This window comes from Rhinolophus sinicus, linkage group LG05 (genome assembly GCF_036562045.2).
Source record: "Rhinolophus sinicus isolate RSC01 linkage group LG05, ASM3656204v1, whole genome shotgun sequence".
Taxonomy (NCBI): domain Eukaryota; kingdom Metazoa; phylum Chordata; class Mammalia; order Chiroptera; family Rhinolophidae; genus Rhinolophus; species Rhinolophus sinicus.
The window spans coordinates 74,393,599-74,421,277 of NC_133755.1; the positions used below are offsets into that span (position 1 = coordinate 74,393,599).

At 42.2% G+C, this 27,679-nt stretch overlaps 1 protein-coding gene across 2 annotated transcripts in view; it reads right to left on the reverse strand.

Moving 5' to 3' along the window:
• Positions 1 to 16,554: 16,554 nt before the first annotated feature.
• Positions 16,555 to 27,679, reverse strand: part of TMEM87B (transmembrane protein 87B) — a 35,434-nt gene continuing 24,309 nt past the window's right edge. For both annotated transcript variants that reach the window (XM_074332494.1, XM_019714513.2), the window contains exons 15-19: positions 27,515 to 27,588; positions 25,544 to 25,617; positions 22,878 to 22,930; positions 18,420 to 18,447; positions 16,555 to 17,425 (exon numbers count right to left, since the gene is read on the reverse strand). In XM_074332494.1, the coding sequence (XP_074188595.1) occupies positions 17,366 to 17,425; positions 18,420 to 18,447; positions 22,878 to 22,930; positions 25,544 to 25,617; positions 27,515 to 27,588 (289 nt within the window). In that variant the 3' untranslated portion in view covers positions 16,555 to 17,365. The remainder of the gene's footprint in view (positions 17,426 to 18,419; positions 18,448 to 22,877; positions 22,931 to 25,543; positions 25,618 to 27,514; positions 27,589 to 27,679) is intronic.

Below are 27,679 nucleotides of genomic sequence, written 5' to 3' on the forward strand. Positions count from 1 at the left end.
GGCCTCTGCGGCCACCTTCCTGCAGGAGGAAGTGAGCGTCCACGTAAGCCACTCTGCATTCCTGGTGAGACACTGCAGCTCCCCTCCAGGTGGAGGGGGTCAGGCAGCCCACAGAGATGGTGGTTTTCTGCCTCAATCTCCATGCATTTGCTGCCTGTGCTCAAGCCAGTGTCTCCTTGCTCTCTGTACCCTCTCACCCCACTAGTGAAGGTTTCCTTGTGGCCAGTGTGGCCCTGTTTATCCCACGTTGTGTTTACCTGGTGGCCTCCTCTGGAAGGCCAAGCCGCTGGGACCAGGCACTGGCCATCTTTCCTCTGCTTGGCCCTCTCCAGGGGTTCATAAAACTGGAAGAGGCCCGGTTTCACCTATGAAGAGACTGAAACCGGCATGGTTGGGTGCCTTGCCCACAGTGTGGAAACTCGGGTCTCGGCCCCCCCAGAGCGGGAGGCTGCCTTCAACTTCTTCCCGTCTTTCACTTAAATACACAGTCACAGCACTTCAGGAATTTTATTTTCAGAAACTGAGGTTTGGGAGCTCTAGGGGGTGTGTTTTGTTTATTTGTTTGTTTTCCTATTTACTATTTGTTAGATGAAACTTCCTATGTGGTTACTTAGGTCTCTGAGTTTGTAGGGCCCGCCATGCTGGCCTCCCCTGAGCTTGTCAGGTTCAGTATGTGGCTCCTTTTTTGCCCACCCTTGTTTCCTCTATATTTAGTTTTCAAGAGAATATTCTTGAGTGTTGGGGGACTGTGGGGGAGGTCTACAAAGCAAATATTTTTATTTTCTAAATATTTTTAAATAAATATTTTCATTTAAAAAATATTTTTATTTATTTTAATAAAGAAAATATTTTTAAAGGTCTTGGCAGAATCAGTTGCTATCTCCAGGACTCTGTGCTCTCTCCGATATGCCTACATCCTTGTGTAATGTGGGGACACAAAGCAAGACAGGAGGATTTGCTGTGGAAATGTAAGACCTGACCAGAAGTGGCAACCAGGTGGGAACAGCCGGCCTGCAGGGCCCTCTGGTCCTGCGTGGTCCACAGTGAGCCACGTGCTCACCCTTTGGATTTCATGGGCTTCTCTCGACTTACCTGTGGCCTAACCCTGCCTGATGGCTCGTTTGGGGCCACTTCTCTGCCTTTACCTCCTTCAACCCACATCCATCTGTGCTTCTAAATGTCATCAGGCCCCACTGAGCACCTCCAGTGGGGCTGCAGGAACAGAGCCCCATGTGTCAGCCTGCGGCAGGATGATAGGGTATCACGGGAGAGGGTGGCCGAGCAGGAGTGCAGTTCACTGGTCACACAAACTCATGCGGAGTGTAACTTGGGCACGGCCCTGTGCCAGGGGCTGCGTCGTGCTGTCACATATGTCTAGGGACCCCATCAACAAAACAGGGCCGTCCTGTGTTGAACTTTGAAGAGACTGTCTGCCCATGATGTCATGACAGCTAGGAGAGACATTTCCCCCTAGAAAACCAGTTCCATTTTTATAAAATGAGAACCTGTAGGAAAACATTTACTTGTGCCATGATTAAAGACCAAACCTTGTTGCTATCTGCCAAAAGGAGGAAAGCGTTGCAAATCCATGAATGCCATTCCAAACGCCTCTGGAAGTGGCAAAGTGGTGGGTGCAGTCAAGGATACACAGCCCTTGAACTCTGACACACATGGGCCAAGTCTATCCCCACATGCAGCCAGTGTGGCCTTGCAAGTCTCCAAATCTTTGCAGGCCTCAGTTTCTTCACCTATAAAATGGGAAGAGTATTTATCTGAAGAATTATTATGAAGTTTCAAAATAATGAATATAAAGATTCTCACAATGCTTGGCACATAGTAGGTGCTTAGTTAAGGGGGCTTAGCCTAAACTGGACTGAGGGTCCTTCATATGGGGACAACATAAGAAGGGAACCAAGATTTCTCAAGCACCCACTGTAAACTAGACCCTCTGCTAAGTGTTCCCATTTATTCCCTCACAACAACCCAGTGAATGGGTACCCCTCCACCCCCATTTTATGGGTTGGGGAACTGAGGTTTCAGCAAATCACCTGAGCTCAGACATCAGGGCGGTAGTTGGGAGAGACAAGTTGATGCTTGGGTGTGTGATAGGGGAGCACGCTGTCTGCTGCACCAGGCTGCAGGAGACCCAGACTCAGGGAGTCACTTGCTGTGCTTCCTGGCCCCTGCTGAATAGTTCCTAAGGTGGATGCATCAGAATTAGTTCAGGAGCAAACTCCTAGGGCACACTGTGGATGTAAACTGAGATTACAACTATATAGTTTAGGCCTAATTACAATAACCTCCAAGGAACTGTTGAAAGTAATTCCTGGGTCCTGCATTGTTCAAAATGGGACGACTTTGCCAGATGACTCTGCCCCTCAGATGCTCCCCATCTCTGAGGCCAATCTGTATAGACTGCATCAAAAGGCGAGCGTGCCCTCTGTCCTCCACTTGGGTATGGCCAGTGGGGAGGCCCATTGGGAGAGTAGTTGGACGAGGGTGACGTCATGAGGTTGAGTCAAGCTGGCTGTGTCCCTTGATAGAAGATCACGGCCCATTTCAAGGTGACCAGTTCTCCACACTCTCCCCTTTGGGATTCCAGTGGTTACCATCCCTCTCATCCTCTCAGGCGTCTGTGTAGTAACAGTGCCTGCATTCGTGGCCCTGGGATAGGGTGTCCTCTGGTTGGTACTTCTATGTCCTGCTCATACCTTTGTAAATAAGTCCTCTTTAAATTATCTTCAATTCAGGAGTCCGGATGGCTCAGTTGGTTGAAACGCGAACTTTGAACAACAGTGTTGCCAGTTCAATTCCCACATGGGCCAGTGAGCTGCACCCTCCACAACTAGATTGAAGACAACGAGCTGCCATTGTGCTGCTGGAGGGGTGGCTGGACGGCTCAGTTGGTTAGAGTGCAAGCTCTCAACAACAAGGTTGCTGGTTCAGTTCCTGCATGGGATGGTGGGCTGCTCCCCCTGCAACTAAAGATTGAAAACGGCAACTGGACTTGGAGCTGAGCTGCACCCTCCACAACTAGATTGAAGGTCAACGACTTCGAGTTGATGGGCCCTGGAGAAACACACTGTCCCCAATAAAAAAAAAAATTATCCTCATTTGAGCAAGCCATCTCCTGGCTTTTCACTGATAGGGTGACCATCAGCAATAAGTCGAAACATTTTTTGCTCTAAATTGTGGCTGTAACAGGAAATGAGGTAAAATACACACTTGACTGAGTTTGTACACATACTCTCTGGCGGAGGCACTGAGAGGAAGGATATCAACTACCCAACGCTATCAGACTTTTGTTCATGGTGGTAACATACCCAGTTAAAAATGCCCCCCATCCCTTCAGACTTCCCAGCAGTTCAGACTCCCTATTTCAGAGCCTATGTGACCTACTTCTGGCTAATGAGATGTAAGTGAAGTCTACTGGGTGGGGCTTCTGTTGGGATTTCCTGTTTACTCATTTATTATAGACGTTTTCCTTTAGGTCCTTGACTATAGGTCCTTTTAGAATCCTTGACTGATAATTCACCATCTGCTCTCCTCTCAGGGTCATTAACCATTGACTGCTTTCTGAGTATGGATCTTTCTGGTTTATGGTACACCTAGTTACTTTGGGTTGTATCCACGGATTGTGAATGACATCTCATAGATACTCCTTATTCCATTATGTTACTCTGAATATCATTTTAAAATTGAGATGTGATTCACATAGCATCAAATTCACCACGTCAAAGGGTACGATTCAATGGTGCTTTTTAGTATATTCATAAAACTGTGCAACCACCACCACTAATTCCAGAGCATGTCATCACCACAAATAGAAACCCCATACCCACTAGCAGTCATTCCACATCCCTTCATCCCCTCACCTCTTCAACACCTGGCAACAACTACTTTACTTTCTGTCTTAATGGATTTATCTATTCTGGACATTTTGTAAAAATACAGTCATACAATATGTGGCTTTTTGTGACTATCTTTTTTCACTTAGCATATTTTCAAGGCTCATCCATGTTGTAGTGTGTGTCAGCACTTCATTCCTTTTTATGGCTGATTAATATTTCATTGTGTGGATTTATCATGTTTCATTTAGTCATGTGCCAGTTGATGGACACTGAGGTTGTTTCCAACTTGTGGCTGTTATGAATACTACTGCTGTGATCATGTGTGTAAGCACACGTTTTCATTTCTCTCAGGTGTATACCTAACAGTGGAATTACCAAGTCACATGGTAATTCTTTAATCACTTGATGAACTGACAGACCATTTTCCAGAGTGGCTGTGCCATCTTACATTCCTGCCGGCAATTTATAAGGGTTCCAATTTATCCACATCCTCAACAACACTAGTGATTTCCCTTTTTCAGAATGAATGAAAAGGAATACAGTAGTACCTCGGTTTTCGAACATCTCCGTTGATGAACACTTCGGTTTACGAATGCTGTAAACATGGAAGTAAATGCTTTGGTTTTCAAACACACCTTGGAAGTTGAACATGTCACGCAGCTTCCACTGAGTGCAAGATCCTCAGGCCTAGCTGTCAGCTGTTTTCAAACATTTCAGAACTTGAATGGTCTTCCGGAACAGATTACATTAGAAAACTGAGGTACCACTGTATTATTATCATAGCCATTTGAGTGGGGATGAAGCTATATTGTGGTTGTGATTTGCATTTCCCTGATGACTAGTGATATAGAGCATCTTTCCATGGGGAAATATCTACTTAGGTCTTTTGCCATTTTTTTTTTTTTGGTTGGGTTATTTGTCTTATTATTGAATTGTAGGAGTTCTTTATTTGAAAATTTTTACTTTTTTTTTTTTTTTACAGAAAACTGACTTGATATTTATTAGTTTCTCCAACTATGGTTTAGCAAAGGAGTTCTTTATATATTCTGGATACAAGTCCCTTATCAGATATATGATATTTCAAGGTTTTTTCTTTCCCATCTGTGGGTCGACTTTTCTCTTTCTTAATGGTGTCCTTTGACGCATAAAAGTTTTTAATTTTGATGAAGTCCAATTTTCCCCCCTTCTATCGCTCATGCTTTTAATGTCACATCTAAGAATCCTTTGCCTGAAGGACTCTCTGTAGTATCTCTAAATTGCTAGCAACAAATTCTCTGGGTTTTTTTTTTTTTTTTTCATTTTTTATTCATTTTTGATGTATAGTTTGCCTGGATATAGAATTCTTTGTTGACAGTAGTTTTTTCTGCTTTCAGAACGTTGGATATGTCATCCCATTACCTTTTTGCCCCCAAGTTTTCTGATGAGAAATCAGCTTTTAATATTATTGAGTATCCCTTGTATGTGATGAGTCACTTCTCCCTTGTTGCTTTAAAAATTCTGTCTCTGACTTCTGACAGTTTGAGTATGATTTGTTTCAGTATGGGTCTCTGTGAGTTTATCCTACTAGGAGTTTAACTTTTGTGGATGTGTAGATTAAGGCTTTTCATCAAATTTGGGGAGTTTTCAGCCATTACAGCTTTTACTATTCTTTCTGCCTCTTTCCTTCTCTATTTTCCCATTATGTTTAATGATGTTCCAAAGATCTCTGAGTCTCTGTTCATTTTTCTTTATTCTGTTTTTATTTCCCAGACTAAAAAATCTCAATTGACCTATATTCAAGTTCACTGATTTATTCTGCTTGTGTAAAACTGCTGTTGAGCTTCTCTAGTAAAAAATTCACTTGCTATTGTAATTTTCAACAAAAAGAACATTTCCATTTACTTTTGATTTGGTTCATTTTTGTAATCACTATCTCTTTACTGACATTCTGTACTTGGTAAGACATTATTCTCATACTTTAGTTCTTTAGATGTAGTTTTCTTTAGCTCATTCAACATATTTAGCTGATTGAAGGTTCTTATGTAGTTAAGTCCAACATCTGGTCTTTCTCAGGAACATTTTATATGGATTATTTTATTGCCCATGAATGGACAATACTTTTTTGGTGAAAATGGGATATTTTAAGAAATGTAATGTGATAACTCTGGAAATCACTTTTCCACTCCCCAGGGCTTTTTGTTGTCACTGCTCGTTGTCACAGTTGTTCGTTTGTTTAGTGATTTCTCTAAACTGATTCTGTAGTCTGTATTCTTTGTAATACATGGCTACTTAAGTCTCTATTCAGTTATCTACTGGTCAGCTAATTATTGATTTCGTTAAACTCTTGGAGCCAATACATCTCCTGGTCTTTCTCAAGGTGTGTGTGTGTGTGTGTGTATGTGACACCTTCAACTCTCATCCAGCTGGTTTGCAACTCTGCCTTGGCCTTCACTTCCTGCTCTCTGTAGGCTTTGCTGAGAATGCAGAGCCGTCCCTGTCCATGCATGTGACCTTTGAGATTCTCAGAAGTATGTCTCTAGGTCATCCCTTTCTTTTTTCCTTTTAAGTTTTTTTGGTTAGTCTATTGTTTGCCTCAATTGTTATTTATTGCCTCAGGTAGCTGCAACATTGAAACACTTAGCTGCAAATGTTTTTTTAATAAATGTCGCCAAGGAAGATTTTAGTCCTGGGCAAGCTCTGACACAGGTCAAATAAAGACAAGCCTTTCTACTGGGGGCTTTCAAGGAAGCACTAGACAAGTCCAATCATGACAATTCCTCAGAAACAAGGCTTTGAGGGATATCCAGCTCCATTCTGATCCCTGCAGTATTGGAAATGTGGGTCCTTAGTTTTGAAAGCTACTGCTAAGCTGAGGAACCAAGTAGGGGAGTAGGATGAATTAAAACACTCCCTGCTTACCGAAATGCAGGCATTTTTCTTGAGTAAATATTCCTTAGTTGTTGCAAGACTGGTTTATTTCCAGAGTTCCGAAAAGGTTAATTCTGAAAGTTTTTATGAGTTTTTTTTTTTTTTTACTGAAAGGACAAATTTTCAGAGGTACTTAGTCCCCCATTTTCTTTGATGTTATCCCCCAAATTATTTTTAAGCAGTGTTTATAGGGTTGGACTCAAGCTAAACTTTGTCTCCTGTTAGCAGAAACCCCAGCTCCAGGCTTAGTGGGTGCGTGGAGTCTGCACCACACATGCAGAGTTCATTCAGGGTGAGCCGGTGGACATACCCAGAATGTGGTGCTTACCTTCTTTGCTTCTCTCATTCAGTAACTCTTTTACTTTCCCACTGCTATGCTTCTTCTAATCTCTGTTCCAGTTCAACAAGTAAAAGAGCAGGTTTCATGTTTGGATTTAATCTCCCCACTTGGCACAAACTATGGCCTGCTATCAGTGAAAAATATCATAAAAACGGGAGATTCAGGCAGTGCAGCTCCTTTCATGCAAGTTTTGAGTAACTTCCAGTGTCTTCTTGCTTTTTGTCTCTCTCCACTGTCTTCAAATGGTTATTATTTTAATTTTGTCTGGAGTTGTTTGTGGGGAAGGTTGGCCCAATAGAAGGTACTTCATTATCAGCACTTGAAATCCACAAGTGCATTTTGTAATAATGAATTCATTATTTAAAAAAAGCAATTTCACAGTTAGTGAAAAGACTAGCTTGTTCATTCTCTTCTTAATATAAATATCTAAAACAATTCTTTGGGAGCAGATATATTAATGCCCCAACTTTCTTTCTTTAAAAAGGGGAGATAAAATTTATGGAATAGGATGTTTTATTTTCAGTATGTTCATAGTGCTAAACATAAAATAGACACTGTCATGAACTCTCTGGACTCTGTGACACTTATCAAATGAAGCAGCAGAGAATCAGAATTATGGCTGTTTATGAAGAGACATGAATTTGGAGGCTAGAACAAAAAACAGCAGTCATAGAAAATTGTGTAGCAAGGAACAACGAAAGCGTGTAAAGCGTATTTCAAGTTTGGATGTGAATCCAGCCCTCCCGTGGTACCTATCTTCCTCTGACCCCGAGGATGCAGAGGTGAGAAAAGCAACCTAGGAGACGGGCTTTGACTCTGCCTGAGGGATCTGGGCTCCAGCAGCTTCATGGCTCCCATTCTTGTCCGGAAGATGGTCTCGGAGGCCCTTTCCAGCTTGCAAATCTTAATCCTGAAAATACACAAGGCTGCGTTCTGCCAGGATGACGGTACTCCGTGTATATGTATGTATGGAGATATATATATATATATATATAATTTAAAGTTTAAAGTTTTTATTTCACCTCTAAATTTGTTTAATGGCATTTTGGTAAACAAAAGTCAATTTGTTTTATAAAAGCAAGAATTAGACACCAAAAAAAAAAAAAAGTTGCCGCTGGAACTCTTCAGACATTACTCTGGCACCACCTGCTGGAGAGCTTCGGAATTTTTATTACATGAACTTTACGTTCCCAGAATGATTTCAAAGAAACATGGTCAAAATCATCTCCATCTGAATTCAGTACCAGCCGTTAGTAGGAATTTAGGCATGAATTCAGTGTCACTGGAGGAGCAAAGAACTTGCCATAGGTGACTGTATTTTAGCACAGGGAAACAAATCTTAGACTGTGCTGGAATTCCCTTGGAGGCGGCTGTCAGCTTACCGTCACTGCCGCGTCTTTTATCAGCATCTTGGCTACCCCGTGAAAGCCTGTGCACCAGACACTTTGGACACATCATCTTACTTAATCTAACAAGCAAACAGAGATTTGTTAAATGAAACTTTCTCCCGCCCAGGACCTTCACAAGCCTTTAAGGATGTTTCCCAGCAGTATTGCCCTAGCTTGTCACTTGCCGGGAGGGTGACCTGGGGCAAGTTGTTTAACCACTGTCTCAGCTTTCTTATCTATAATCTTGTTGGCTGTACTCATTGGCTACTATGAGACTACAGTGGGTATTTATTATCGGAAAATAATCCGTGGCAGAAGCCACTGTTACCCAAACCCACCCTCTCCAGTCCTACAACTAGAATAGCAGCAGGCAGAGCTCGTGACAGTCCCAGTCTCACTGGCAGTCTAGTGCGGCCATGTGACATTTTTGCCAGTGGGATATGCTGAGAAGTGACGGGCACCACTTCCAGGAGGAGCGCAGGCTGGATGAACTGCCCCCTGCTGCTGGCTGCATGTGACAGGGCCTGGAGACAGTGTCCCACAAGACGGAAATAAGGCGCCCTGCCCACCTCTGCACCCTCCCTATAACTGTTACATGGTCAAGAAACACTGCTGTCTGTCTGTCTTAACTACTGAACGTGTCATCAGGCTGTGACCACAGCCACGCTGAACCTAAACAACACTCACTGTGTGTGCCATCATGAGGCATCTCCACTCGGTCCTTCCACTGCTTTGTGTTCCCATGGGTAAGAGTTCACATGTGACTTTGTGTCATATTGTTACAATAAGTATTTTCTGCATATTCTATATTCTTCCTAATAATTTAATGTTTGCAGAGTATTCAGAGTATATGAAGTAGCTGGTTAAACTGTAAGTCACTTTCTACTCTATTGTTGACATGCTTCTAATTTTGTCTCTACTCTAAATGCAATAATAAACATTTTTGTGCAGAAGCCTTATTCTATATTTTGAATCATTTTAAAAAACATCATCAACATTGGCATTATCCACAGGTTATACATACAGTGTTGAACTTTTCACAAAGATTGAATCAATTGCATCATCATCATTAATGGTATACTCATTTCATCAGACTTTGAAAGCAAAAGGATTTTTAAAAATCTATTAAGAGTAAAACTGATGTTGATTTTTTTTCCTTAAATTTTTCTATTGGGGAATGCTGGGGAACAGCGTGTCCCCCCAGGACCCATCAGCTCCAAGTCACTGCCCCCCAATCCAGCTGTGGAGGGCGCAGCTCAGCTCCAAGTCCAGTTGCTGTTTTCAATCTTTAGTTGCAGGGGACACAGCCCACCATCCCATGCGGGAACTGAACCGGCAACCCTGCTGCCAAGAGCCTGAGCTCCAACCAACCAAGCCACCCGGCTGCCCCTCCAGCAGCCCAGCAGCAGCTCGCCACCCTCAATCCATGTCCTCAATCCTGCTGCAGAGGGCGCAGCCCACTGGCCCACATGGTAATTGAACCGGCAACCCTGCCGTCCAGAGCCCGCGCTCCAACCGACTGAGCCATCTGGCCATCCCTCAATTTGATTTTTAAAAATTTCCCCTATCTTTTATTGTGCATTTGTTTGATCACTACTGAGATTAAACACTTTTCCATGTTTGTTGATTAGTTGTACCTCCGCTTTTAAAAGCTTTATATCCTGCCATCAATTGGATCCGTTTCCTGTAGGTTTACACAATCTAGCACTAATAGGTATTATCAAGAGCCAATTGTCTAAAACTTCAGAATGCCATTTATTAAAAGTTGGAACAAGGAGATCCAAGATGATGGAGTAGATAAACACGTTGCCTGCGTTCTTCAATGTGTGAACACATGAAAACTACAACTAGGGGGCGGCCCAGTGGCTCAGGCGGTTGGAGTGCCGTGCTCCTAATGCCAAACGTCACCGGTTGGATTCCCACATGGGCCAGTAAGCTGCACCCTCTAAAGCTAAGACTGTGCACAATGGCTCTCCCTGGAGCTAGGGACGCTGTGAACAGCCTGAGTTCAGTGTGAGATGCTGTGTGCTGCCGTGGGCTGCTATTTGCTGCTGTGGGCTGTTGCGTGCTGACATGTGCTACCATAGGTGGCTGGTGGTGGCAATGGCCCGCAGCCACGAATGACCAGCAGCCAGCGTAAGTGGCCAGCAGCTATCGTGAGCGGCCAGCAGTCGGCGAGAGCTGCCATGAGCTGCTGTGAGCGGCCAACCAACGACCGGTGACCGACTGCCTCAGCCAGGTGGAGTGCAAGGCCAGGGAGCTGCTCCCTAAAACTAGACTGAGAAACAATGGCTTAAAAACCAGGGAGGTGGGGGCGAAATGGATGGGGGGAGGGAGCAAAAAAATTACAACTAAATTATAGAACAATAAACCTGGAGAAATATTGGGTCTGGCTGAAGTTTCATAACTAAGGCTATAAAGAATAAACCATGTAGAGACTCGTAGGAGGGGCGGAGACTCAAAACAGGTCAGCCCCAAACCTCTGGGTGGTGGTTGAGAATCAGGAGGGATATCTCGGCTGTGGAGCTTCCTCTCCACCACCATAGAGCAAAAGACCCCCGCCCCCCATGCCAGGCTCCCCAGACTGGAGTACCAGTGCCAGGAAAAGGAACCCCCATAACACCTGGCTGTGAAAAACAGTGGGGATTCTGATCATCTGGGAGGGATGGAAGACTGTGGGAAACTCAGACATCCTCTTAAACGACCCATGTATAGACTTACTCACTCATAGGCACTCACCTTGGGCTCCAGCAGAAGAATGGCAACTTGGGGAGTGTCAGAGACATACGGGGAACAGACTGAGTTGTGTAGCTTGAACAGGAGGGCTGGAGGCCAGCTGGCATTTTCCCTGTGTGAAGTCCTCCTCCTGTGCAGCCGGCAGGTGGTTGCCATCATGCCTGTGTTGAGCCTGCCCCTATGCTTATAGCCGAATCTGAATCTGACTGGTCTGGTGAGCTCAGGGCCCCACCCTGCTGACTCCCTGGCACCCTGCCCCACACAACTCCCCAAATACCAGAGGCACTTACTTTCTCTGCAAGCAGTCAGCCCTGACCACATCGCACTCTTTCTTGGAAAATTATCAGAGTCCGTGGGCCCCAGGTGGGCGGCACTGACCTTGGTGTGCTTTGAGACTTTTGCTGAGTAGCTCCAGGCTCACCACTAGCACCAAACCACAGTCTACATTAGCCTGGTGACCACAATTCTTCCCATTCTAGTGATTCCCTGAGACCCCGCCTCACCCAACTTGTGTATCACACGAGGCTCTATCAGTGGCTGAACCGTAAGGGAGCTGGCAGCTGGCAGCAAGCCTCAGGGTGTCCTGGCATTTTGCGGAGTGATCCCAGGCCCAGTACTGGTGGCCGATGTCCTTGGTTTGCAGTGTGACCTCTTCCAGGCGCCTCCAGGTCAGCACAGGCAGCAAACAACAGCAAATCATTTTTAGCTCCTACCAGGTAGCCCTGACTGGTCACAGGTATTGAGTGATCCAGGGCTACACCGGAGTCCCTCCCAAGAGAACCCAGAACTAACACACTTGGAGGTTGGCTTCAGAGCATCGTCACTTAGACCCACAAGTGGCACACCCAAAGGGCAGTTTCAACAAGCACCAGAGCCCGCTGGGGGGAATCCCACTCAGGGGGGTAAGCTCCCCACACAGCAGCCCGTAAACTATGGACATGGCCAAACCCAAAGTCAATCAGCCTGAGGGTCAATCCCATCCACTGATGTGCCAATAGCAATCAAGACTCAACTATAACAGGAGGGCACACGCAACCCACACAAGGGAAACTCCTGGAGCACGTGGAGCAGGTGACCAGGGAGACTGCACCAGGGTTCCACAGGGCTCCTACTACATAAGGCCACCAGGGCAAGACTGGGAGACACAGTACATAGAAACTTTTTTGTTTCTAATACATAGAAACAAAAACACAGAGAGACAACCCAAATGAGGAAACAAAGAAATACATCCCAAATGAAAGAACAGGAGAATACTCCAGAAAAAGAGTTAAATGAAATGGAGGCAAGCAATCTACCAGTCACAGAGTTCAAAACAATGGTTATAAGGATGCTCAAGGAACTTAGTGAGAACTTCAACAAAGAGATAGCAAGCATAAAAAGGGACATAGAAACCATAACAAAAGTCAGAAGTGAAGAATACAATAACTGGAATGAAGAATGCACAAGAAGGAAGCAGCAGCAGATTAGGTGAAGCAGAGGACTGAATCAGTGTTTTGGAAAACAAGGTAGCAGAAAACACCCAACCAGAATAGCAAAAGGAAAAAAAAAATAATATAAAAGGTTAGTTTAAGAGACCTCTGGGACATCATCAAACATAACAACACTCACATCATAGGGGTACCAGAAGGAGAAAAGAGAAAGCAAGAGATTGAGAACTTATTTGAAGAAATAATGACTGAAAACTTTCCTAATGTGGTGAAAGAAACAGATTTACATACCCAGCAAACGCAGAGTCCCAAACAAGATGAACCCAAATATGCCCACACCAAGACACATTATAATTAAAATGGCAAAGGTTAAAGGAGAGAATCCTAAAAGCAGCAGAGAAAAGCAACCAGTAACTTATAAGGGAGCTCCCATAAGACTGTCAGCTGATTTCTCAACAGAAACTTTGCAGGCCAGAAGGGATTGGCACGAGTATTCAACATGATGAAAAGCAAGGACCTACAACCAAAATTACTCTACCCAGCAAAGCTATCATTTAGAATTGAAGGACAGATAAAGAGCTTACCAGACAAGAAAATGCTAAAGAAGTTCATCTCCACCAAACCAGTATTACAAGGAATGTTAGAGGGACATTTTTTAAGATGGAAAAAAAGATCAAAATTATGAATAATACAATTGGCAATAGCTAGATATCTATCAATAATTACTTTCAATGTAAATGGATTAAATATTCTACTCAAAAGACAGGAGGACTGAATGTATAAGAAAACAAGACCTTTACATATGCTGCCTACAATATAATCACTTAAGAATGAAAGGCACACATACACTGAAAGTAAAGGGATGGAAAAAGATATTTCATGAAAATGGAAACAAAAAACAAAACAAAACAAGCTGGAGTACCAATACTTATACCAGGCATAATACACTTTAAAACAAAGACAATAATAAGAGACAAAGAAGGACCCAGCAATCCCACTTCAGTGTGTTTATCCAAAGAAACCCAAACACTACTTCAAGGGGATGTGTGCATCTATATGTTCACTGCAACATTGGTTACAGTGGCCGAGATATCAGAGCAACCTAAGTGCCCATCAACAGATGAATGGATAAAGGGAGGTGGTACATATATACAATGGAATATTGCTTGGCCAGGGAAGGGAATGGGTTCTTGCCATCCGCAGCAGCATGGATCGATCTGGAGGGTACTGTGCTGAATGGAGTATGTCAGACAGAGGACAGATGCAATGTGGTTTTGTTTATATATGGAATCTAAAGAACAAAATAAACAAACAAAACAGAAAGCAAAGTCAGATACAGAGAACATTTTGTTGCTAGATGGGAGGGGGTGTGGGGGTGAGTGAAAAAGGGGAAGAAATTCAGAAGTACAAATTGGTAGTCACATAGTAGTCGTGAGGATGCAGAGTATAGCATAAGGAACATACCGTGTTTTCCTGAAAATAAGACCAAGCCGGACCATCAGCTCTAATGCATCTTTTGGAGCAAAAATTAATATAAGATCCAGTCATATTTTACTATAAGACCGGACTTTATATATGATATATGATGATATAATAATATAATAATATAATACCAGATCTTATATTAGTTTTTGCTCCAAAAGACGTATTGGAGCTGATTGTCCGGCTAGGTCTTATTTTCAGGGAAACATGGTAGTCAATAATACTGTGATAGCATAGTACAGTGTCAGATGGTTTCTGGAGTTATGGTGATCACTTCTTTAGGTACATAAATGTTGAACAACTGTGGTGTACACCTGAGACTAATAAAATATTGTACATTAGCTATATTTTAATGAAAATCTTATTTAAAAGTCAAAACAAATATTAAGGCACAAAATACATCATTTTTTCCGAACAAAAACCTTTGAAATAGTTTTGTCCCACATTCAAAGCAACTTCTTCCAAGTTATACAATAATTTAACCATTTTAAATAGAAAAATAGAACTTTAGCCCTAAACTTTCTCCCCAAATACATGTTTTCTTTGTTCTAAAGAAGTTTCTTAGTGCAGCAGTGAGCTCCTGTATTATAATGTACATTTCCTTAAAAGTCTCGTTTGTCACTTATATACATGTGACATGTTTAGAACTTTAATTAACAGTATAAGGCCTGGTGTTTCGTATTGAATGCTGTTGATAATACGACACAAGTACCAAAATTAGTGACTTATTAAAAAGCTAGCATCATATCTCTCAACTTTAAACCTGTCATGTACAGATTCAAACCCTTTTAAAAAAAGGAAATACAGATCAACCTTATCTGTATATTTTTTATACTTTTAGTCTTGACATGATAGTGCAAACATGATGTACTGTGTTACAAAGGGAAGGTCGGTATTCTCCACAGCATATAAAAGATTAAAAATTATTTTCTTTATGGGAATAGTTTATCATCTCCCAGGCTTAAAAATGTCACATATTCATCTGCGTTTCCTTATTTTTGAAATAAACTAACTTTATCCTTTAAAGCAGATACTAATACTAATCTAACGCAAATCATGAAAATTCCCTTTTAAGCAAATTTCACACATCATATAAACCCAATATGAACTGCATGAGAACACTTAAGCATTTAGCCTAGAAATACATAAAGCTGGACTCTTGTCCCCAGATCCCTTTGTTAATAGGAGACTCATCTTGGTGGCTTCCTAAGAATCAATCAGTCTGACCTTGAGCAGTTTCTGGAAACTTTGAGCAGAAGCAGGACAGCTGCACAGTAGCCCTGGGTGTCACATTGTGTGAACCACACTCAGCCCCAGGCGCCCGCCACAGGGATCCTCGAGCCAGGCCACATCAACAGTGAGACACAGTGCATGCCCTTGGAAAACAATCCGACAGGCCTTCCTGTGGGAGGGGCCCTGCTTCCTGCAGGGCGAGGTTGAAGACAGCCTGCGTTTCAGCTGCAGCTGGTCAACCAGGCGCCACCACTCCCCTTCCTGCACAGAGCAGGGCTTCCACCAACACTGCTGAGGCCACGTTGGGGACAGGCTGTCAGTCTCCACGCCCTCCCCACTAGGTGGCAGCTCCTACTGGCTGGACACCCAGGATTCTATATTCAAAACTGAACTAGGGCAGGAGGCATTGGGGGTGAATCTGCCATGAAATCCAATCAGTGGGATTAGATGAAAATGTTAGGAATGGAAGGACAGTGGTCACCTCCAGGTCTGAGACACTAGGCCCAAGGGAAAACGCACCAACACCAGAATGGTCATGGATGCTGGGAAGTGAACAGGGTGGGGCCCAGTATGGTGGCAGAGACTGAGCAAGGTGGGGAACTCATACTGTGAAATCAGACATTCTTCTCCTGGAAAGAGAAGGAATGGCATTTGACCACCACGCCCTTTCAGTACGACAGTGTTCAATATTCGCTATGAAAATAAATTTGAAAGTACCTTTCAAGAGACACTACTACTAGAAAGAGATCTTTTCACCCCTAGCTCCTGTGAAATGGGTAAATGAGAAATAGATTCCAAAGGAAAAATTTTGAAAGAAAAATTTTGTTTTGTGGCTTCACAATGAAAAAATATAAAAGGTTGTATTTAAGTGTCTGCACTGGTGAAGACTTAATGCTTCTCAATCAGAATTCTCTGGAGCCACTGTCAACTGACACAGTTAAATCTCCTTCAAAGAAAGACGTACACGGTTGTCACCTTAATCCCTACCTAAATGCCCACCAACCTTGTACCTTTGGTCACGAAAGCAGCTAACATTCACGCTTCCATATCACAGTTGACTGCCTTTCAAGTTTAGAATGCTCTGCATTAAAAAAAAATTAAACCAAAACTTTCAAATCACATATTATAACAAAATAATGTATAAAACAAGGTTGAACGTTAAGATATTAATTACATGATGAACACTCCTGTACAGTTAAACGTTTTATTACGAAATCAAAGATGCCAAGATTACATAAGAGGTAAGGCTCTGATTTCCCCCAGGGCCCCCAGCTTGCCGGCAGGTGGTGCCCTGGGGGAGCCACGTGGCCAGGTACCCACCATCTGCCCAGGCAGTTCAGCAGCACAGACAGCCCGAGCGAGGGGACAGTGGCAGAGCAAATCTTTGGAAGTGACCCTCAAGACTCTCTCTCCATGTACCCGTGTCCTCGGAGCTCAGGCAGTGGGTTTGATGTGCAGGGAGACAAGGACAAATGGCTCTGTCAGCCGCGTGTCATGTCCCCCACACAGCAACCGGCCACATGCATATGCCATGTTCCAATGACTTCAGCAGAAAGAGAAGGAAGTTGTCCTGCACATGGTGGACCTAGACCCAAGACCACACATACCGCTTGACCCTGCTTCAGCAGTCACTCCATCTACCTCAAACGTCGTGGAAGAACAGGAGTGTTTATGTAAAGAAAAGGTTTAAATCTGGAATGGTCACATATTCCAGGGAAAAAAGAGACAACCTAACCCACACACCTGGCACCCATCGGCTCAGGGCACGGGGCACATTCTTTGTCATAACACTTGGTTCGCGCAGGCTATTTCCAAGTCCAGGCAACTCAATGCCACAAGTCAGCGTAAAGAGGGCTGTAGAACTCCCACTTGTGCACGATTCATTTTAACACGCAGATTTCCAAGACAATGCAACAAAAACTTGCCACACGATATCAGAATGAGGCTCTTAGTCTTGGGGAGTTCTTCACCATTAACTAGGGCTCACTCACGTGGTTCCAATCACATTATCTTTTCTGAAGAGAACATTTTCTGTGCCATTTCAGATCTGGTCATGATTTCCTAAAAAGAAAGAAAATGGTCATCAAAATGGTGATACTTCCAGAACCTAACAAAGTTCTCTAGTCTTTTAATAGTCACGACTTTGAGGGGAACTGAGTGTATTCCAGAATACACAGAGTGGTCTGGATACGAGAACTAAAACCATCTGACGTGTGCATTCTGGAATGTGCAGCCGCTTGCCTGTGCGGGTTGAGGGGATGTGGGTGTCCCATTAGCTAGGACACACCCCGCGTTCCAAATCACCTGGGGTGGGCCTCACTTGACCCCTCCACGTCCTCTTGAAATGACGTCAGTGACTTATCACGACCACCACAGTACCCTTGCAGACTTGTGAATCCTGATGTGCGATGGTTCTGTGCCCACGTACATGTGCATTGCAGCCTCTCCAACGTCCCAGCCCATGACAGTCAGTCACCAGGTTGCTGCCAAAGTCATCGGCCTAGCCTTTCAGTGACAGACAGCCACGTCTGGTCCTGCAGCTACCAGTCCAGGTACCCATCAGCGCCACTGTCGCCCTTGTCACGTAAGCTCAGGTCCCACATCCATCCTTTACACGTCACACTCCTGCCTTCTGGGCCGCCCTTCAATGTCCTGGTGACCTAGAACTCATTTTTTCCCCCAAAACCTTCCTAAATCTCTACCCTCTATTCAAATTTCCTACTTAGTAAATGAAAATCACTTAGAAACTCTATTTAACACCCCAGCAAAATATCTATAAGTATGACATTAATTTAGACAAACTGCCATCTTCTAAACTCCACCCACACAAAAGAATCTGGAAAGTCTGGCTCAAACAGTCAAAAACAACTCTTCCCTTCTTTTACACCAGGTTTAATTGAGGACCCAGTTCCTTTGAACTTCACCCACAAATCAGTGCCATCTTTTGTCCTCCCCTGCACGATCTGTGCTCATCCTAAAAAGTAACTTTTTCTTTCTGAAATGCATTTCTACTTTGTGAAAACAGCTTCAAGGAAGGAAGCAAAACGTGCTCTACCTCATCTGAATCCAACGCTGGAAGAGCCCTGAAACAGAGACAAGAAGTCACAGTGTTAACAAGGGTTGGTGCAGCTATGAAGCTGAGTGTGAACGCACCCCACGACCCACCACCCTGTGTCCTGGACACGTGGCCATAGAAACGGGCAGGGGCTCACAGAGGTGTTGTTCTCAGGAGCCTGGAGCAGGCAAACAGTGGTATGCTCATACAACGGGAGGGCCAACACAGTGTGGCCTCGTAAGGGATAAAACAGAAAAACCGACACAAGTGATCTACGAGTACAGACAGTGGCACCTTTGAGGGTGTGGGGTCATGGCCTGGGAGGAAAACAGGTAGGTCTTGGGGCACGAGCGATGTTCCAGTTTTTTTATCTGGGTGCTGGTCACACAAGGGTGCTCATATTAAAAATTTACTGAGCTATGCACTTATTTAGAATGTGTGCACTTTCCAAAATGTGTGCTAGACTCAAAAATTCCAGTTAGAAATGAACTGAGATATGAAAATAATGGTAACTTCGAAGTGGAAACAAAAACACAAAACACAAGGAAAGCTAGGCCAGCAATGCTGGAGGCTGACGGGCTGGAGGGGACAAACGACGGGACTGGTCGGGGGAGGGACCAAACCCAGCTGAGTCCCAGCCCACTTCACTGCGTGTGCGCTGCTCCTTCTCTGGAGAGCGGGACAAGGACCTGGGTGGTGACGTGCTCTCCACTGGAAGCCTCGTGTCATGTGCTCTGTGACAATTAGTTGTCACTTCACTGTGCTCATGGATATCAGATGACCGTGTTGGAATGTACACCATGTTTATTAAAGTAAATGCATATTATAAAAGAGGGATGAGCAAACATGTATGAAAGCTGGTAGTTATGGCATCAGGTGCTTATTTAATTCCCAGGTCTTTGTTACCATTTACTGGATGCAAATCAGGAAGGGGAAGTATGCGAAGCCGACCTTTATGGTTTATCAGAGACAAGGAGATGCCACAATGATTACACACGAGCATCTCATAATACACCAGGCCATATAGTTACTCATCACATTTAAATTGTCCCATGACTCGCCAAATTTCTGTTCCATTTTTACAGTGTAAAAAAAGGGTTTATCTGTGTATGAAGCCTGACTTCTAAACGTGCTATGTAAATTGTACACTAATTGGGAGAGCATGTGCGAAATATCTTGCGTTAGTTTTCAGAAGTGAACCCACACCGGTTCCCAGGAACATAAAACAGTGGAAACTTGGGTTTTACAGCTCTACTCATTTCACATAAATGGTTCGCGAGAACGTAAAATGAACCATTCCAGTCTTTTACATTCCAGAGAATCTTTGCAGTCAAACCGATATTTCTATTTACATGAAGAAGAGTGATGACTTTGTAAGACATAAAGAGAACTGTCCGAGAGGAGCCTCACTGCTTTCCACCAAGAAGTAGGGAGTCCGCCGAAATGGTTTCCTTCTAAAGTGCTCAGTACCGAGCTGCCAAATCTAGAAGACAATGCTTGCCACCTAATCTGAATCTCCCCACATGCCCTGGCTCAAAACCCACGGATCCCCAACAACTGCAAACAAAACCACACCAGCTCGTGGTCTCCAGCATTTCCAGAATAATGCCATAAACATGCTACTATATGAAAGTGGAGGAATAAATGCCAGTGTGACAGACGCCTGCTGTCACTGCAGCTCCCAAGCACAGAATGGGGAAGCGCTTCAGTGACTGTGAAGAGCAGAGGGGAGGGGAGGCCAGCCAAGGCACAGACAAGACCAACCTCTGCACAAAATCCAACACTAAGCACCAAAACACCGAGGAAAGGCTGGTGACCTGGTGGGTCACATTTGCCATGGGGAAAGGGCTTAAAGAGAGTGGAGCCAGAAGTAGCGACTTGAATAGTCATGGTTTTCAGGGGACAGTCAGGTACACAGAGGGGCGGTGTACCTTGGAGATATGACAGCACAGAAAATAAAAGGAAGGAAGCAAAAGATCCTGTAAAAATAAAAGAAAAATAAGACAACACCAACCTTCCCCTCTCAATACATCCCATCCCACCACATTATCTGTAAATGAAACTATAATTCATGCAAACTGATGGAAGAAAGCACTCATATTAGGAACTCTCACCACAGAATTCCTAGGAATAGGAAAAATAAACAAAATCAATTCCACAGAATGGTGCAGGAAGAAAAAAGGAAAATGAAAATCAAAACATTTTACGGTACAAAAAAGCTATAGCTATAACACAACTCTCCAAATGAAATGAAATGAGATAAAAAGAACATTTGGTGATATTAAAAACATTCTATAACAAGAAATGTAAAAACCAAGAGTAAAAATGGATAAGAACAAAAGAGGAAGAAAATCAGAGTCAATCAAACTCAGGAAAATTTAAAAAAAGACAAAAATCATCCCAGGAATGAATAAAAAAATTGCAAGGTGTCTAAGGGACAATAAATACAAGTACAAATTTAATTTGTGGCAGGAAAACAACTAAGAGAGTGAAAATGATGCAAAGAAAGAAGGATCACAGAGAAACTGGTAAAAATGGAAGACAAAAGGAAAGGTGGAGAGGTCAGATGGTTCCTCCCACTGAAACATTTATAAAGCTGGACAAAAATATTAAAAATAAGTAGTTAAAGGCACTAAAAAATGGGGCTATAAATAAATCCAAGTAGCATAGCAAATTCCAAAGAGAACACGCATAAAGAAAAGCACACTGAGACACACCACACACATTATGGGGAGCAAAATACAAGGGAAATCGGAAAAGCAGTAAAATAAGTGACACATGAAAAAAGAATACAACTAATGGCTGACTTCTCTCCAAAAACAACAGAAACAAGAAGGTACCAAAAGGACACGTTGGAAGAGCTAACCAAAAGTCAATCAAAATGTTTATATCCAGCCAAAACTATCCTTTAAAAAAGGAGGGCACACAAATACAGTTTCACATAAATGAACTTAAAGAGAATCTGTTTGCAGCAGAGCTATACTATAAGAAATACTATACAAAGCCCTACAGGAGATGGTGATAGGTTGGATATACAGGAAAGGAAGAAGTGCTAGTGATTGCATAGGTAAATACGAAATAATATTTATGCATCTATTTTCCTTTTCTGACTATTAAAAAAAAAAAGTAACAGTGTATTGTTATTTTCATAATGTGTAGGCAGTCCTCACTTTGTGTGAATCTGATATGTGTGAATTTCAGTTACTGTAGTTTTGTTAAATAACACCAGGCCCTCCACAAAACAGTTCAAATTTCAGTTACTCAAAAACACAATGAGATACTATTTCATAGCCACTAAGAGCTAAAATAAAAAAGGTAAGCAATAACAAGGGTCGGCAAGGATGTGGAGAAACTGGAAGCCTGGTATGTTACTGATAGGATTAAAAATGATGCAGCTGCTTAGAAAACAGCTTGGCACTTCCTCAAAATGTTAAACATACAGTTACCATACTATCTAACAATTCCATTTCTAAGTGTACACCCAAGAGAAATGAAAATATATGTCTACAAACTTGCCTAGAATCATCAAATTCATAGTGATGAAAACCTAAGATATGAGAGAAAATCCTGGAGGCAGCCAAAATAAATAACAAAACAAAAAACACAAATAAAACCCACATAACATCTGGAGGAATAAAGAACTAAACCAGACTTCTTTCTGAAACTATGAAAGCTGGAAGACATTTAAGTGACAATCTTTGAAGTGTTGGGGAAAAAACAACCGTCAACTAAGAATTGTATACCCAGCAAAACACCTTTAAAAAATGCTGAAACAAAGACTTCTTCAGACAAAAAAAATCTGAGAGACCACTGCTGGGATACCCGCACTACCATACAGGGAATTCTTCAGGCAAACAGAGTATCATCCGAGACAGGAACTGTCTAAACAGGAAGCAAGTGGGAGCAGGGAAAGTTAGAAACATGTGAAAATGTTATCCTATCTGGCTATCCTGACTGCTTTCCACTGTGGAAATAGATACCTGGAATTCTAGCGTCAAACATAAGACCCTGAAGAGCCCAAAGTTCCCAGAGGGGCTTCCTCTGCACCCTGTTTTTCCCACGCTCATGTTTTTCCTCCAAAAGCTTCCCCACCATACATGGTATTGTGGTTACATGTGTTAAAGTGTTTTACAAGTGTTTGAACTTTTTCCATAATAGATAGCTAAAACAAAAGAAATAAATCTGATCCTATAAACTTAGATCAGAAAAGGCTAGAGATGGTAATAAGGCATGGGCATTAAAATAGTTGTTGCAAGATGACAAAGGGGGGAGAAAGACAGACCAAGGCAGGACTGTGTTTTCTTTGCAATCTGACGTGAAGTAAATCAGTCATTCACTAGTGAAGGGGACCTACAAAAACACATGGAGGTGAGAGTCTGAGGAGCACACCACAAAGCATGAACTTATCTCTTTACACGTGAGCCTAAATTTAGATTCAAACTTGAACAGGATATTTACATGTCTGTGAAGGAAGAGGGGATATTTTCTTCTACCCACTTCAAATCTTCATCCTGTAGAAATAAATATTTACATATTAGCATTTGCTTAATATCACCTGAAAGCAGAATTTTAAAATAATATGTATGTTAAATTTAAGCACTTAAATTCAATGCATAACATTCCTTTAATTTTTAAATGTTATAAGAAGCTGGCGGGGGCAGCCGGATGGCTCAGTTGGTTAGAGTGTGAACTCTTAACAACAAGATTGCTGGTTCGATTCCCACATGGGCCAGTGAGCCACGTCCTTCACAACTAGATTGAAAACAATGGCTTGAGCTTGGAGCTGAGCCACTGGTGGGTGGCTGGTTTGCTCAGTGGTTAGAGCGTGGTACTCATAACACCAAGGTCGCTGGTTCAAGACTCACATGGGCCAGTGAGGTGCGGCCTCCACAACTAGATTGAAAACAATGACTTGAGTTGGAGCTGAGCAGTGCCCTCCACAACTAGATTGAAAAAATAACAACTTGACTTGGAGCTGAGCTGCGCCCCCCACAACTAGATTGAAAAACAACGCCTTGACATGGAGCTGATTGTCCTGGAAAAACACACTATTCCCTAACATTCCCCAATTTAAAAAAAAAAAAGAAGGTGGCACTAATGCTGGACAGAAATTATGCCAGTGTTTCCTTAAACATGCAGACAAAAATTTGGATTTAGAATTTTTGCATTTCTTGGTTTTAGTTAGATGCATGGTGTTATAATTTTTGTACTGAAAAACGACAGTAAAAATGCAAAGAGTGGATTTATAAAATACAAAATAGCAAGAATATTGATTTGTATTGACTTTTACTCCCAGCATTCATTATGCCTCCTAATTTGTTCAAGTTTTTATATTATAAGTTCATAATTTTTCAAAAGAAAAAGACGATGGTACAAATATTCTAATTTAACAAAAGCCTATTTATTTCAATCACTTGTATTTATGTTCACCTCTCTGCAGGAGAAAAGAAAGGAAGCAGGTCAGTTAGGGTATCTTTTTTTTTTAACAGAAACTTGCTTATTTCACTGGGAGAAAAATAAAAGGTATGGATTATTTAGGTTTATAATGTAAAATAAACTAGAATGTTTCTTTGTGGTGTAGCTGGCTACACCTCTGGTTCTAGTAGTAATTACATGGGATACTCTGTTTCTAGCATTACTTACATCTTATCTAGAGAGAGAGAGAGAGAGAGAGAGAGAGAGACTGAGAAAGCCACTGAGCCAGTATTAATAGGAAACCCAATTCTCTGAGTGAGACTCAAGTAGAAATAAGTCAATGAGAGACAAGGCCCCCAACTTCTGGCCAAGAGCTTAATTTAGAGAAATGAAAAAGCTTTCCCTTGATGTGAGCTTTATAATAAACTGAGATATGATATCCCTAAACTAAGAGGAAAATATCTTAACAAACTGAAAGTTTTGAAACTCTAACACTGGATAATTAAAATTGCTATAGTTGTTTTTTTTTTTTAAGTTTAGTTAAATTACCATTAAACTACTCAAAAACACAGTTTAAAGAATTAATTGACAAAAATAAAAATTAGAGAATCTACCAAATCCAGCAAATAAAACTGTTCTTATATACCATGTGTTGTCCTGTCAGAACTCACATGCATATGTGAATTTTTATACCATATTAATCACAACATATATAATTATAAGAAAACCACATAAAATTGTATGATCAGAATTTTCATTTTGCTTAATTACTTTCATAATTATCACTTTTATGCATAAATAATATGCATAAAATATTTTAAAACTCATCTCTACCCTATATTTTACCATTTTATTTAAGTGTCCAGTGCTAGGACCCTGAATGTTAAAGACCTTGACTTAATGTTAGGTCTCTGAATGTTAGGTCTCAGAGACCTTGACTTACAGACGGAGCCCTGTCTGCAAGAAAACAACAAAATGTCTGTTGGCCTGTACCTGCAGACAGAGCCAACATGGCGATGACAGAAAACGCCACAAAACAGCTATTTGCTACAGGCTGTCAGCATTTTCTGTTCAAACAATCCTACCCTGTCAGCACTGCCCCTATAAAACCCTCCTCACCCCCTCCTTCAGGGCTGCAAGTCTCCTTTAGACATGCAGCCCGGACTGTAGCCATCTCTTGCTCAGCCTGATACACTTTTCTCTCTTACAATAAAAACTTACTTAACTTGCCCGACCATATGCATTCCTTTACTGGCTGACCTATCACACAGTTTTTTAGAAATGCTAATTTTGTTAACTGCACTGGTAATACATAAAGTCCTTTCCCAACAAGTAACAAATGTTATCGAAATGGCTTCAAAATCACTTTGAAATGCTGAAAAGTTAATGCAGGCTTTCACTATGACAAGGCTTCTTGGTCTCTCATGTGCACATGACCTATCTATGGAGTCCTGTTAAGAAGTAGATTCAGACTTGGCGGCCCTGGGAGTCTGCATTCTAACTAGTTCCCAGGTGTGGGGTGGTCCTGGAGCGAGAAAAGGCGAGAGGCAGGAAGTGCAGCAGCGACAGTTGGACATAAGCAGTCTCACGGCTGCTAACATTTGTTTCCACCCGAGTAAAAAATGGCCTTCTTACAGTCAATGGTGGTGAGGCACATATAAATTCCTTAAGCACAAAGACTGAGACTATTCAACACATGCGTTACTCACAAAATTATCAGAAGTAGCAGGTTTAGCTGTTCCATTGGAAACCGTTTTCGAGGTTCTTAATTTTATTCCTTCAGCTATAAATGAAAAACATGATAGAGGTAAATATATAAAATAATATTTTTCTTTATAGCCTCACATCTAATAACCCAACAAGGAATAATATCATATGTACATTTTAAAAGGAGAGTTTGGTTCTTCCTCCCTTTTCCCTGCCTTTTTTAGGTCTCTCTCTCTCTCCTGAAATCTCCCTTGTCTTCAGCAACCTGCTCCCGTACATCCTTGAATGTATCTGTAAGTCATTTGTAAAGTCTCTCTTGTCAACTGTCGTATCTGGGTCACCTCTACATCTCCATTAACTATGGGTCACGGTTTCCAGTCGCTCCCTCATCTAGCAGCTTATCATTGCACGTGGCGCTAAGGATGGTGTCATACAGACTCCAGGTTCCCCGTCTGCCTCTGGGAAGTGTGGCCTTGACTCCCAGCAGGCATCAAGTTCCTGCGGGATCACTTTGATCTTGTGCGGGCATGCGCTGAGATTTTATTTTGGGGGGTTTATTTCAGTTTGCGTTAGTCCCAGGGTGATTTCAGTGTCCCAGAATGTGGTCTTTACGCCCAAGGAGTGGCCCCCCAGGGCTTGATGGGAAGCCCACGGTGTTCACCCAAGCACGATGAGCTGCTTGACTCTGGATTCCCGGCTGTGCAGCGGCAGTGCTGAAATGTCCGTCCTGCTTCCTCACCTGATGCCTCCTGGAATCTCACTTTGCACTCTCCCAGCTCGGGCTGGTAAGACTCAGCAAGCACACATTTCTGGAATGTTTCCCTTTGTAGCTCTCTCTTTTCCGGGTTTCTTCTGGGCATTCTTCCCGCCCCAAGCCCCACTGAGATGCCTCCCATCAGTAAGCCTGCCCGTGAGCCCGAGCTCCTGTCCCCAGGCTCTCACACTGACTGAGCGCCCTCGGCCAAGACCTCTGTGCCTGTGGGACTCATTAAGACTGAGCATCTTGTCATTCAACAGTCAAATCTCCAGTTCCCGCCAGCTCTTCCTTGCTTTCCATGCCTCAAACAGTTCATTAAAATACTATTCTGTCCAGAGTTCATACTAGGTATCAGCATGAAGGTTAGTCCAATTTAATTCCTTCCATCATTAAGGAAACAGAACCTTGACACATGAATTAATGTATCCTTGATGTGAATAACTATTTCAGGTTTCCTTTCTTAATAGGAAAGTCAGAAAAACATGAAAGAATTAGTTGTGAGACTAAGATGAGAGGAGGTAAAAGGAAGTAGGGACACTGAAGACCCATTGATTATGTTGCAATTTTTGCTGATTGGGTAGATAAAATTTTCACAGTATTTCAGACAAAGAACCAAAAAAATTATTAAAAATTATTAAAAAGAATGTTACTAATAAGAGAAACCAAAATAAGACAAAGGCAGAATGGCACAAAGATAAAATTAGTCTCAACAACTGAGTTACATACTGATTGATTAGAGTATTACAGCAAAATTAATAAAATGATAAAATATTATGTAGACACTAATAGAAAGATGAAGTTAGCACTAAAACCATAATCTAAATGCTTTGGGCATGGCCAGGAAATTACAGATGTGACTAATTTTAAACAGGCTATTCAAAGAAACTGAGCAATCATCAAGAAGATGAATATTATTTAGGAGCGAAGCACAAAACATTCCAAATCACTCTTGTGAAAATCACTGTACCTACTTTAATACTTAGACTTTAAGAGCAAACAAGTCACAAAGCTCAAACTACGTTAATAATCTTGAAAATTTAATCACTGACTTTTCTTCTTGTATCTACCATAATATATATTTCTGCATATATATAGTTTAAAAAATATTTTATGGGGAAAAAATGTCTCTGACTTTGCATCACAGGTTAAGGTATAATATTTCTTTGTTACAATAAATACAACAGTCATTCACTCAATAAGCAAACACATCACTCACTTAAATTCTCAGACGTCACTGTGAACTCCTCCACATCATCGTCAGAGTCATCTATCAAGGGCATGAAGGCGTACCTACGGCAGAAACAAGATATCTCACCAGTGTGTCTAAGCCTGTTCAATTTTTAGCTTTTATGTAACAGTCACTGCATTAAAACACATCTAC